Source organism: Ambystoma mexicanum, chromosome 3q (genome assembly GCF_040938575.1).
Source record: "Ambystoma mexicanum isolate Mex_15411 chromosome 3q, UKY_AmexF1_1, whole genome shotgun sequence".
NCBI lineage: Eukaryota > Metazoa > Chordata > Amphibia > Caudata > Ambystomatidae > Ambystoma > Ambystoma mexicanum.
The window spans coordinates 611729746-611744133 of record NC_090926.1 but is presented as its reverse complement, the minus strand read 5'-3'; the positions used below and the strand labels follow the sequence as shown (position 1 = coordinate 611744133).

Sequence of the window (14388 nt, the reverse complement as noted above, 5' to 3'; positions counted from 1 at the left end):
CGACAGGCTTGTCGGGAGACGCATGCTCTCATATGCGTCTTTGAATGTCTCTAGTAGCTTCGGGGCAATGGCGCTCTTGTACGTTTTAGAGAACTCTCCTGGGAGCCCATCCGGGCCATGGGTTTTGCCGGTGGGAAGTTCCGTGATCACCGTCTCTATTTCTTCCACTGTGAGGGGTGCGTCCAATAGCTGGTCCTGTTCTTCTGCTAGCCTCCGTAACCCTATTTCTACAAGTGCAGATATATGGGCGAACCTACCCCCTGATACAGTGAGGTGACTCCCGGAGCGCTCACACGCAACGCAGGCAACATGAAGATCCTTGTTTCCAGTTACATACCTGGAAGGACACACGCAGCAGTCACAGGAAAGGCCCGAACCCGAGGCGACACCCGACAACAAAAAGCACCAGGGGCAACAAGGGCATCAAGGATACGAAGGTCCAATAAATATACCTGCCAGAAAAGTGTAACAACCTTATCACAAGGTGGAAGGTGCCCGAGAAACACACGCCTGAGAGAGCCGCAAACACCGAGGAGTAGGGAGAACAGGGCAGAGGAAGAAACGGGGCCACGGCACGTGGGGCACAGCCAAGACCGATTTGGCAACACAGGCCAAGGACGGTACCCCCCGCGATGCCAAACAAGAAAATAGAAGGGAAAACCAAGCAAGCAAGCATGGAAACCTTTACTAAGGCATCTGGACACAAACAGTCAGCGGACAAGGCAGCAGCCACAGATGTCACCTCACACCAAGTGGAAGCTGCTAACGAAGGCTCAATACTAGAAGCAATTGCCTCCATGAAAGCATCCCTCGAAAATAAGATGGACACAGCAATAGGGGCTCTGAAAGCATCTCTAGAAAATAAATTGGATACAGTAATGGTAGACGTGGGCCTCCTCCGCCAGGACGCAAGGAACTTAACAGAGAGAGTGACGGCGACGGAACAGCAGGTGCAGCAAAACACGGCAGGGGTTGCTGTAACGCAGGCACAGATGTTGGAGGTATTACAGAGAATCAAGGTTCTGGAAAGGAGAGCGGAAGATGCAGAGGGGAGAGCGCGGAGGAACAACATTCGAATAATTGGAATTCCAGAAGGTGAGGAAGGCAAAGACCCCACCGAGCACGTGGAAAACATGCTCCTCCAGGAGATCGGAGCAGGTACACTATCCCAGGGCTTTGTGGTAGAAAGGGCACACAGAGCCCTGACCGGAAGACCCCAGCCGGGTGCTCCCACCCTCCCCCCCCCGAGCGCGATGATTGCTAGGATCATGAACTACAAGGACAGGGAGAAAATAATAGCGTTCTCAAGGAGGGGGGGGGTATCACCAGAAACTCTTCCAAGATCACAATGTATCCGGACTATACGGCTATGGTTCAGAGGCAACGAGCACAGTTCGGCCCAACAAAAGAACGCCTCAGGGTCGCGAGGGTGAAATACATGCTCCTGTTCCCCGCTAAACTCAAGGTGATACACCAAGGCAAAACATGTTTTTTCGACTCCACCGAAGAGGCCCACACTTGGATGGACTCACAAGGCATCCCTCAGCTGAGGCAGAGAAACGCTAGCAATGTTGGAAATGGACCCCGATGAGGAGTAACAAAGGCAACCTGGAACAATGAAAATAAGCATTACATAAGTAAAAAAGAAGCTAGAAGAAAGCACAGAGGAGCAATCAGTCCCACTTTAGCTGTGTTGGCTGAGAGAAGCGGCACCCCTGGGAAGAATTAACTATTAGTTTGGATGTCAGTTCTAAGGCATCACGCTGCGGCGAGTCTGCCCCTCCCAAAGGAGCATGACGAGAGAAGCGGCGGAGCCCGAGCAGGGGGAGGGTGGCTGGGTGTTAGTTTTCCCAGTTTTTGTTAAGGTTAAGGACTTTGAATGGAGTGAATGGGCGGCACATGGCACGAACTACGCAAGGACCGCCGCAAAGGACATTAAAATAATACAGACAATAAGCGACCAGAGTAACATGGGGCAGGAATCCTGCGACAGCAGCATTGGCTGCATCAAGAGGAAAAGATCCAGGACCAGAACATCGAGGGAGATAGGTACGAGGAGATCAAAGGGCAGGGTGCAAGGACACGGCAGTGGGATAATGAAGCCAGGCAAACAGAGATGATCATGGGACCAGACGAATTAACAATAGCTGCCTGGAATGTGAGAGGACTCAATGCGTATGTCAAGAGACTTAGGGTTTATGCCTGGCTAAACCGGATGAAAATCAAGATAGCGATGTTACAGGAGACGCACCTCACAAGAGACAGACAGGCCAAGGTGGATAAGAAATGGGGAGGACAGATATACAGCGCCACATACTCAAATTACACACGAGGGGGGTCCCGTTCCAGCTACTCAAGCAGGAGACTGACACAGAAGGACGGTTGGTATTAGTGCATGGCATGCTAGAAAACAAAGAAGTGTGTCTGGTCAACACCTACACTCCGTATAATGATGCAACAGACTTCTTCAAAAAGCTGGCACCCAAGTTAGTGTAATATAGGACCCCAGCCGGGTGCTCCCACCCTTCCCCCCCCCGAGCACGATGATTGCTAGGATCATTAAAGGTGAATGATCGCAAGGAAAGAATGATCCCATTACTAGCCAACATTGACTGCGTTCCAATAATTGCCAAAGAAAAAAACAGGCAAAACTGTGTAATCCAATCCATATTTGGGTATGGTGAACAAGTGTGTATTGCTTATAATGCTTCGTTTTTTTGTTGTTTTTTTATAATGCTTAGTAGTAAAAAGGGTACAGCAATTGAGTAAATACTGGACCTGCAAGTACCTTTGTACAGGGAGAAACTCCATGTCGGAAGGGGAACATCCAACAGCTCGTCTATGAGCAAAGTTTCAACCTCTTTTTCCGTATCGCCCCAGCCATGATCAGCCTCCTTTGAGTTGTTGACAGATGGAGTTTTAAGAAGAAAAGAAGTCGGGATATTACATCGGTACTCATTTTACCGAAAACAAAACAGAGTGGTACATTTCACTGAGGTACATAACACCAAAAATATTAATTAAATATATATGGGGTAGTAAGTTAACGGGTCGGATGGCGTTGGGGGTGGCGTTATAAGGGTGAAAAAACAGGGGGTTTGGATGGAGACTGTTTGAGTACCTATCTTGAACTATTGATGTAATAACTCCAGGAATCAAATGTATGTCGGGTACGCAGCTTTTATTGTGTTACCTTGTCAGCTACACAAGGGCAGCGCCTTGCTTGTACATCTGATATATTTGTTTGCAATACATTTTCTGTTTGTACTAAGTGATTATCTGCACAGTATGAAATTTGTTTGAGGAATTGCCAATGGTTGGATAAGCGTAAGGTTTGTTGACTTAGTCTGTTGTGTATTAATCTTAGACACACTTTGGTTCTAAATCAAGTAAGTGAATGTAGACTCCTAAAAAGTTAAAGATGTTCAGAGAGCAGTCATTTGAAGATTCAGTGGCTTCTTGTTAATTGTTGCTTATCAGTGAAAGACGGAGCCATCAACCGCTAACTGAAAGACAGGTTGTTTGAGCTCAAATCACTGTGGTCGGTTTTAATTGAAATGGCCAAACTATTATTGAAGGCCCATGTAAGAAGCCCTCCCCCCTCCCCCTCGTGGGTTATCCACAAGAGTCGTAGAAACCCCTTGTAGAGCTGTTCGGGCAAACAAGATCAACTTGCTCTGCAAACTTCCCTTCCGATATGTAATTGAACCTATTTATAATTTTAGAAGCTGACCAGAGTCTGCAGGAGTCGGGCCTGATCCCTGTTGCTGAACACCGTAGCTCCACTCACGGTAGCTGTGGAGTTGCCAAACACCACAGCACCATTTGCCAGTGCTGTGGATCTCCTGGACTAGCGAGCAAGATCATTCCGGGTGTGTTGTCCGCGAGAGCTGAGGACCAGTGCAGTTCAGTTGCTGCCATCCTGTGTCAGGAAGTGAGGGATCGCTGCTCTCTGTTCCAGGTGTAGCCGCCACCGCCCCATTGCGCCCCCGAGTTTGCAGAGTTTGTCTCTGCCAAAAAAAAGCGGCTGGGGACGTCTTCCCAGAGACGTCCTAGCACCATCTTGGTAGCATCCGTGGCTGTGAGCGGGTGGAAGTCCGGGGATGTGAACGGCTAAAACGGCAAGGCATGAAGTCCGCGGCACCAGGAAACCGGCCCCAAGGAATCATGGCCTTCAGTCCACTCTTGGTGGAATTACATTGCGGCTGTGAAGAAAGGAGGTATAATAAACACATTGTTCCCATCATTAGAAGTAGGAGCTCGCATGGAGAGTTACAACATGGCTACCAGCCCCCCACCTCCTTTGCATAGCTCTCAACCATTTCTGTCGCAAAGGCGGGTGAAAACACCCGATTTTGTTTTTGGCGGGTGAGAGACCATTGGAATGAATGGGAGCGTCGGCGGCTTGGCGCGTGAGTCCGCTCTTTACAAGGCTGGTGACGAGTTGAGCGCAATGCCTTGTTTTTGTCTTTGTCTATATTAACTTTCCCTCAGCTGATAACCCATCTCCTATGATGTGATCTAGGTTCCAGTAAAACTAATCTTAGCTTTTTTGTGTATTTGTGTATTTGGGAGGCATTAGTCATGAACTCTTTGTGAAAAAAGCAAAATAGATTTTGATTCTGTCCTTATTTAATCCTTAAAGCAAATAGCTTTCAACTGAGAACTGCAATGCCATTATACCCAGTTCCACGTTAATAGCTTCAACCGGTATCACCTGAAACAGGCCAAATATTCTCATGTATGCTATAGCTTTAGCTTTTACTTTAGTCCGCCAATTCAGACCAACATATACCCAAATGTTGGCTCCTCATAAGTCCTTAGGAATTAACTTTGGCGTAATAAATTAATGTAAAAACGAATTTAACCAAAAGTCTCCTTGATTTTCATTGAACATTTTCATTGACAAAGATTTTGATAAGGGGGAATGAACCACCTGCACTGAAATGCTACTGCTGTATATGTAGCCTCCACAAGTGCATAAAAACGTTCCAGTCCTACACAACCCTTTTACACCAATACGTTTTTCTCACCTCTGAGTCAAAAGTATAAAACTGCACACAATGTGCTGGGGCACCACAGCAAAAACTAAATGTTGGAAGGAACTGTTCAGAGGTGCTTCCTTAGGAAGTTATTTTTTTCATAAGATCTTGAATGAATTTCAGAAATGCGTTTTTATTGTATTCTTTTTCTTTAATTTTTCAATAATTCATCAAGATTCACTGATACTATTCAGATGAATAATTGCGGTTTTATTTTCTATTTTACCTTTTTCACAGGTGGCATACTCCATTCCGGCTGTCCTTTCAATGTGCGTTTGCCTCAACCCCCAGATTACTGGTATGGTGTAGAAATGTGCCTTGTGATTAAAGCAAAATGTACCCTTTTGTATTTTCTTTGGAAAGCACGTTACTGTGTGGAACACTGTGCACAGGTCGTTTTTGCACTCAGCGTGTGGTTATTGTGGGAGAATCGGGTAGGAAGTCAGGTTCGTGTTCAAGGATGTGTACATTTATGGGGATGGGCCGTGCCTTCTCTATGGGCACTAGTGCAATGTTGTTAGAAATAGAAGTACTTGGAAGGCTGAAGAAATAGACCTATGATTTGATGAGGGTACGGCGTTCTCCATTTTGAAGGGCAATGAACTTCTACCTTTTGAAGGCCAAACACACCACGCTTCTAAAAGCAGTGTCAAAGTCAATAGGTTTGGCTTTAATGTTATTGGCCAGCTGCTAACCCTATTCTGCCTGCTGCTGTTCTCGTTGTCCCAGCTAATGTATATACAACTGAGGCACTAATGCCCTTCTTAGGGTTATGCTGAACACTTGAGAACGGAAGAAATTAAATGAGATTGTTAGTAAACTACGAAAAATATAGCGACTGGGGTCTCTGCTAAAGGAATTGGGGTGGGGGCATTCCACATTTCGTGGCCAATAGAACGAACAAGCAGGGTTGGGGAAAAGGGGTGTGCGATGGCCAGTTAACAGTGAGATGGTGATTGTAGAGAGCAAAACGGAGAGTTGTAATACATGATTAATAAGATGGAGTAAGACTATGAACACACTTAAATATAATACTGAGATAACAACATTGGAATCGGGCAGGAAAAGCGAACCAGTGGAGACCAATAGAGGGAGAGCTATAGGGAAGAGGTGGAAGAAGGCAAAGTAATCGGCTGGCACAAGCATTGGCAATGCCAACAGTTTGGACTTAGTCTAGGAATGGGGAAGACACTTGCAAGGCACTGCCGTAGTGGTATTACCTGACCATTGATGGTAGCAGTTGCAAAATGGTGCGAGTACCTGGGCATCTAATAGCAGTACCTGGCAAATGCCTAATACATATACACAAGCCAAAACTGTTGGATTTGCCAATGCTTGTTTTTAACAGGACGAGTGAAGGACACACATAGTGCTTATAAATCGAGTGGCTGAAGCCAGACCTGGTTGACATTTGTATTACACCAGTGGCAGTGTTACAGGTTACAGCTCCAATTAAGTCTTTAATTTGCAGAAGACTACTTTGAAAAACACAGGCAGGCACTATGTGTGCAGTTTGATGGTAAGGCTTGAATATATCGAGGTCGGAGGGAAGGTGTCAGAAGGTGTTTTGGGCAGGGAGAGGCAGGTAAGGATGGGTGGGAATGACCATACTGATTAGCATGGCCATGGGCAGTCAATGGGTGGGAAAGAAACCAAACAAAACCTACACGCTGTGTGTCCCTCCTCATATGCCATTTCTCCCTATGTTTACTCTAATGCAATCGTTTCGGCTTATAGATGGTGCAAGTGACTCCTATTAGCCCAAACTCAAAATGCACTGTAGAGGTGTGAGAGCGTTAGCAGGAAGACCAAGCGGAAGAGAGGAAAAATAGTGAAGACAGGCACATGTTGGTCTGAAATAAAAGGAATGGCCTATAAAATAAGAAAGGGACGATTTTTTTCTATATTAAGTTGGAAACTGCATGTGTGGACAAGCAAAGGAATATGGTTTGGGCGGGACTAAGGTCGGAGTGCCATAGCATACTGTGATTAATGGGGAAATGCCCAATTTAGTCGAATAACAGACTGTTCAAATCCCATTTTCGTACACTGTTTTGTTACCCCTTTTTATACCACAAATAGAAAGATGGTGTGTTGGGTTTAGGTATATATAAAGGGGCATGTGAAGGGGGTCTCCCCTTGCATTTTGCAGTAAAAAAAACTAACATTTTTAAAAATGGGATACGACCAGATTAATGTCTTAATATCATTAATCCCTTACCAGCAGAAAGAGAATCTGGGTTTGAGTAAATAATGTGATCTGTAAATAGGAAAAGGAGAGAAAAATTGGGAAGTCCCCAGAATAGAAGTAGTAACTTAGTGTTTGCAAGAAAGAATATAAGGGAGCCAAGAAAATAGCATTACTGGACCCTATAGTGTAATGGGATCAGCAAGAAGGTTGGGTAGGAGTGATTGGACAGTTTGCGTCTTTACAGCTCCATGGCGCCCTTTGCATCGGGATTGACTTTCACAATACACATATACATGGATACACAGGTACAATGCCGCCCCAGTTCCCTTTTACAAAATAAAACAGTTTTTTCAGGGAGAAACACATTTTTTGTCAAAATTGTCATGCCACCCCGCAAGTCCCTTTTTAAGCATTAAATGGAATGTGGCAAACATGCCGGTTTCTGACCCACACCTGTTGTGCATTTGTTGTCTCAACAAAGACCACGACTTGAGAATCTTGGCAATCCATGCAACCCAAGGTGGCGCAGGAGCCAGCGTACAGAGTATTTTTGGTTCTCAGTTGGAAGAAAACAAAGCAAAAGTCTGCTTGGAACAAACAAATCACTAGCAAGTTAATGGCAAAAGAAAATCAAGCTCTGGAACATCCTTACTGCTGAGGAGCGGGGAGTGACAAGAACAAGAGAAAGCACCATCAGTCATGCAGTGAGTCTTCTTATTGCACACACTTATCCTCATCAGCAAAATGGCACCAGCGGTCCAGGTCTCAGAGCGACAGTTTGAAGGAAGATACTGCGCCACAGTTTGTTGAAGTAAGTAAGCAAGCAGCTATGTTTTGCTAGTTCAGCATCCAGTGTGGCCATGCTGCAGCTGTTCAAGCAGTTACCCCCCCCCTCACACACCCCCCCTGTCCTCCCATGGCCTCGATGCCCACAGGTCAGTGCAGACCGCTTGTAAGACTTGCCATGGCACACACCTAAAGGCTCAGTCCCTGATAGTCTGTAACGGTGTTGGCTCTGACACTACCTCTGCTTGCGCTTTGTTGGTGTCCGGGCCTACGGCTCCAGGTTGCAGGTGTTGTTCGCCTGAGCAATGTTTCAAACCATTTTTAGTGAGGAGGGAAATCGGAGGACATTTCCTATGCCCTCAACATTTCACTGATCTATGGGATTTTCCCATATTAGGGGGGGGAGTACATGACAGATGAACCTTATCCCACCTTGCTAGGTGCATCTGAAGGTTTAAGGGATGCAAGTGGGCTCAATATGTCTCCAGATTAAGAGATGGTACTGGAAGATTTTGGGGCGTTTAGAAATGAGATTGCCAATGTGGTTGAAAACTTATGCTCACCAGCCCCTATATTGTAAAGGAAAACCGAATCTCTTACTGTCCTTCATGAACCAAAACAATCGAAGGTGACCTTATTGCTTTTTAGTGAGGCTTTTGTTGAGCCTGCCATGGCTGTGTGGAATTGAATGGTAACTTTACCTACTGTCGACAAGGACATAGCACAGAAATATTGCTTGTCTCCTTTTAACCTGATGTTTTTATCGTCACATTCATCACCCAAGAGGACAGTGGAACAAGCAGTCACAGAAGAGTCTGATAGGACATATTTTTAAAACCCTAATGCTTGGGGCTGAAAAATATTTGCATTAGACAGGTTACTAATTCTCTCCATTAATGCTGCATGTACCGTGGCCCGTAATTCCCATTTGTTTTGATATGCTGACAGTGAATTGGTCAGACCAAAAGGGATCTTTCCAACAGTTGGTTTGTCACTGCAGAGGGACCTCTAAACAATGTTTGCAGACTATCCTTAATACCATGGAGTGCAAGTCAAGGTGCATGGGAATAGACCCAAGTCTGACATTGCTGATGGATATACGGACAACAAACTTCTCTCAGGATTTTCAGATCAAGATGTTAGATGTGCTCTTTGATGTCTGAACCTGTTTGGCAATTGGGCCTGCAATATCCTTGAGTTGAAACCCTCTAGGGTGACTGCACCCTTCACTATCTTCTTCTCATCTGGGAAAAGTGCATATGTTCTCTACATTTCCCCTTCAAAGGGAAGAGGGTCGACATCAGGAAAGCAGAAATATTCACCCCTTCAGAGGAAGTGAAAAACCACACCTTCTGTGTCATCTGATACTCCGTCTGCAAAGCATCTTTTTTTTTTTAAACATGTTTATCTTTGATCGACACACCAGAGAAAAGTAAATTACAACATACTCTTTCATGACAATCTGTGCAGCTCATTGATCATCTCCCCTACCAACCCCATTCCTGTCCCCTCTCAGTTAACGTCCAAATCTTGCTCTTTTGTCCGTTGTATCATCTCCGTGCTCCCCGCCGTTAGAGCGTTTGCTACCGCTCGTGGCTTAAAAGTTAGTGCTGGATAGCTCTGGTCATAGTCTATTACCTGGGGACCAAATGTTCGTGAAGCGGTGAAGGAGGCCTCTGTTTGCTGCCGTGTTCTTTTCTGCGACAAAGATGTCCCAGAGTTTCAGCCACCATAGGATCATCAGGGGTCCCTCCGGCGATTTCCAGGTTTGTGCCACCGTGATTTTAGTGGCCAGGAGGAGGTGAGTAAGGAGGGTGGCTCTTCTACCCGACCTTGGGTATATGCCTGGGAGCGGGGCTCCTAATAGAATTGACTCTGGCTCCAAGGGCAGCTTTATCCCAGTTATGTCTGCTATGGTGGCGATGCATTGGGCCCAGAAGTTTGCAACCACTGGGCAGGACCACCAGATATGGATGAATGATCCCTGTAGGCCGCATCGACGCCAGCATCGAGGGTCCAAGGCTGGGTTGAAATGATATAGTCTAAGTGGCGGGTAGTACCATCTTAGAAGTAGTTTAAGGGCACACTCACGATTAGTAATGCAGAAGGAGGAGGCCCGCGTGCGAGACCAAATGTCTGACCAGACCTGGTCTTCTATTGGGTGTCCTAGGTCTGTTTCCCATTGGTTCCTGTAGGTTGCTCTAGCGACAAGGAGATTTGTCTGCAACAGCTTGTACATCGCTGAGATGCACCCTCGGTGTGGGGGATCTGCGATTGTCAGCTCTGTAGGGTCTAGATCTCGGGTCGCTGCCTCGCGTGTTGGTGGATGGGAACACCAATGCCGTAGTTGCACATATGTGAATCAATCTGTTTCCGCCAGGTCAAAGGTGTTTTTGCATTGTTCAAAGGTGAGTGGCCGATTCCCCTCAAAAAGCTGGCTTAGGGAGCTGAGGCCGCCGGCGATCCAGTTCTTAAAGTTCACTTGGTGGGTTCCTGGGGAGAACGCTGGGTTATGAAATACCGGAGAAGCTGGGCCTAGGCCTCTAGGGATTCCCCTCTGTTTACGTGTCCATTCTCAGGATTTTACAGTCTGCTTAGTGGAAGAGAGGATGGTCGGCCACGTTCTTCGGAGGACGGGGGAAAGAGGCAGGAGGAAGCGGAGGGGGAGGGGTAAGCGGGATTGTTCAATCTCGACCCATCTAGGTCTGTTCGAAGTTATCGTCCAGACCACAGTATGAGCCAGCTGGGCCGCAATCTGGTATTTCTGGAGGTCTGGGACTCCTAGGCCTCCCAAGTTCGGACTGCACAGCATCTTCTTGAGCAGGATCCTTGATTTTTTACCTTTCCAGATGAAGCGTAGTACCTTCCTTTGGAGGCGCAATAGTGGGGACCGGGGGATCAAAACTGGAATGCCCGAACAGGTGTAAAGCAGCCGTGGAAGCAGGTTCATTTTACATGCCGCTATACGGCCCAGTAGTGAGATCTCCTGTGAGAGCCAGCGAGTGAGGTCTTCCTCCAAGGTCCTGAAAAGTGGCTGAAAATTCGCTTGGTAGGTATCCTCCGGTCGGGCTGTGATCTGTACTCCTAGGTAGGGGATGGACTTTTCGCTGAGCTGGATCGGGCAGAGGGCTCTGAAAGAATCCTTATCTTCATGCTCCAGTCTCACCCCCAGAGCCGATGATTTCGCAAAGTTTATCGCGTGTCCTGAAACTTAAACGAAGCGATTAATTTCTGCAAGGGAGGACCTCAGCGATTGGGTGGTGTCCGATATGGTTAACAACACATCATCCGCATATAGTGCTATTTTATGTTGAGTGGGGCCTACTTGGAGGCATTTGATTCTGGGGTTCAGTCGGATCCTTTGGGCCAGTGGCTCCATGACCAGGGCGAAGAGCAGGGGAGGCAAGGGACATCCTTGTCTGGTGCCGCATGATAAGGGGATCGGGTTAGATAGGAAGCTGTTAACGCGGAGCAAGGTCTTCGGTGATTGGTAGTTCGCCAAGACGAGTTTCTGAAATGTGGGTCCAAAGTGAAAGGACTCTAGGGTGAATCGGAGGAATGACCAATCTACTTTGTCAAAGGCTTTAGTCTCATCTAAAGCTAGCACAGCCAATTTACGTGCATCTCGCTGAGTGACTTCGACCAGGTTTAGGACCTTGCGGACGTTGTCTGCAGCAGGTCTATTCAGTACGAATCCTGTCTGATCTGGGTCGATAATGTCCGGGAGCACCCTCGCTAATCGGTTAGCCAAGACCTTTGAGTAAATGTTAGCGTCCAGGTTTAGTAGAGAGAGAGAGAGGTCTATACGCCGTGATGTCTTTGGGGTCTTTTCCCGGCTTCAGGGCGAAAACCGTGATCGATTCCTGCATTGATGAGGTAATGGACCCCGAGGTAGCGAAAGAGTTAAAGAGCGATGTCAGGGGGGTCACCAGCTGTGAGCGAAAGACTTTCTAAAAGTGGGTCGAGAATCCATCTGGACGCGGGGCCCTTGGTTTGAGACTTTTGATGACTTTGTCGACCTCTTCGCTCGTGATCGGGGTCTCCAGCGCGTCTCGCACTGTAGGGGCGATCCGGGGAAGCGCTGCGTCTAGCAGGTAAGAGAGCTGCTCTTCGGGCGATCTCGGGGAGGCTGTCATCCTGTCTGTTAGGTGAGATACTGCGAGGTGTTGCTTGTCTCCCTCTGCGAACTGGACTCTGCCTTGGGAATCACGGAGGCCTAGGATGGAATTTCTCTTTCTGGTCTTCGCCAGTTTTTCCACCAGAAATTTGTTGGCCTTGTTCCCTTTGGCGTAGTAGCTCTGCTTAGTTCTGGCGAGAATCTGAGCTGTGTCTTCAGCGTAATGTACTTCTAGATTCTTCCGAGCTATCTGCAGGGCTCGATGGGTTCTGGGCATCCAGTTTTTTGCTTTACATATAGTTTCCGCTCTCTCTACTTCCTCCTGTAAGATCTGGCGAGACTGACGCTTCTTTTTGTGGTAGGCCGCTCCTTGGGAGATTAGGACCCCTCTCACAACAGCTTTCATTGCGTCCCACGTGTTGGCCGGTGAGGTGTCCTCGCCTTTATTTTCTTTGAAGTAGTCTTTGATGGCTTTCGCTACCACATCCCTTAATGACATGTCATTCAAGATCGGGTCGTATAGGGACCACTTGCGTTTTGGGAGCGGATCAGGGTCATGGGCTCTCAATGTTAGCATGACCAGGGCATGATCCGATAAGATTCTGGGACCTATGGTCACCTCATCGGTGTAAACCAGTGCTTGGGGGGGGGGCAAGGGGGGAGCCAGCAGCAGGTCGATGCAGGAGTAAGTTCTGTGTACATAAGAATAGAATGAATAGTCGTGGACCTCTGGATGTAAGACTCCATGTGTCGACCACATCTAAGGTGCAGAAAAGTTTAAGCAGAGCTGTTGCCACACTGAAGTCTTTACGAGCAGTGGGGTGAGATTTATCTTTGATTGGGTCAGGGGCTCCGTTGAAGTCTCCCCCTATTATTGTTTGACCCTCAACGAATGGCCGGAGGGCATCTTCCAGAGTTGAGTAAAACTCTTCCTGTTTATCATTCGGGGCGTAGATCGAAATAAGGGAGTACAGCTGGCCGTAGATCCGGCATTTAATTGCTACGAAGCAGCCATCTGGGCAAAGCAAAGTGTCTAAGATTTGTGGTCTAAGTGTCTTAGCGAGGAGTAACGCTGCTCCACCTTTTTTGGTGCCGTTCGATGCCAGAAATTGTAATGGGAATTGTCTGTCGCGGAGCCTAGTGAAATCTGCTGGAATCAGGTGAGTTTCTTGAAGGAATACGACGGGCCTCTTCATTCTGTAGATGCTGTAGCATGGATTTCCTCTTCTGCGGCCCGTTTAAGCCTCTGACGTTGAGGGTTAGGAACTTCACTTTCAGGTGTGGTTGAGGTTCTTTGTGGGCTTTCCTCGACGGCTGGGGTGGGCTCGGTGGGGGAGAGTCATGAGTTTCAGGCATCATCCAAGAGCTTGGTGACAGTGCGGTTCTCTGGTGGTCTTGTTTTATAACCTCTCCAACGGGAGGGTAAACTTAAACGGGAGGGTGAACATGGATGTGTGTGGGGGGTCGGGTTTTCTGTGCGGCCTCCTCCACGGCCAACGGGGCCAGAACAGTTTTCCCCGCCAACGGGGCCGGGGTAGAACCATTGGACTTGGTTCGCCTCCAAGGGTGAGTTGGTGACATACTCCTCGGAGTGGGGTGTGGGCTGCTCGGGGCCCGCAGCAAAGTTATGTTCCGCTTTGGTTTCGGGATCAGCTAGTTCACGATAGAGGGGTATGACTGGATCGTCGTATCCTCCGGCGTCTCGGTGCTTTAGACCAGGATTGTTGCTGCTGTCTTTGGGGTGATTGGTCCGGTTCTTCTGGCGGGAGATGTGGACTGGAGGAGAGCGAGGCCTCTGGGGAGTTTGGATGCAATATGGACTTCACGTCCTCAAGATGGCTGATTTTGCGCAGGGTTCCCTGGTATGTGAATTGGAGAGTGGAAGGGAACAGCCATCGGAAGCAGATCTGCTGGCTTTGGAGGAACAGGGTCAAGGGCTTGAGGGCTCTTCTTTTCTGAAGGGTCATCAGTGAGAGATCCTGGAATATTTGAAGTGGGGTACCCATGAATGAGAGCTCGTCCTTGGTGCGGCTTATCGCCGAGATGGCCTCTTTGGTGGCATAGAAATGGACTCTAGTGATTACATCCGGGGGGGCCGTCTGAGTCTACTCCTCGCCTCGGGCGCAATCTGCGGGTTCGGTCCAGGACGAGTTGAGCTTTGTCCGTGAGCGGGAGAAGGGCCTGAAAAAAATTGCTTATATATCCCGGTAGTTCTCTGTCTTGGACAGACGATGGGACCCCTCGAATGCGCA

The 14388-nt window shown here is 47.8% G+C and overlaps 1 protein-coding gene across 3 annotated transcripts in view; it reads left to right on the top strand.

Moving 5' to 3' along the window:
* TMEM220 (transmembrane protein 220) overlaps positions 1-14388 on the top strand; it is a 371482-nt gene that overhangs the window by 155257 nt on the left and 201837 nt on the right. For all 3 annotated transcript variants that reach the window (XM_069654507.1, XM_069654506.1, XM_069654505.1), the window contains one exon: positions 5280-5340. In XM_069654507.1, coding sequence (XP_069510608.1) covers positions 5280-5340 — 61 coding nt within the window. The remainder of the gene's footprint in view (positions 1-5279; positions 5341-14388) is intronic.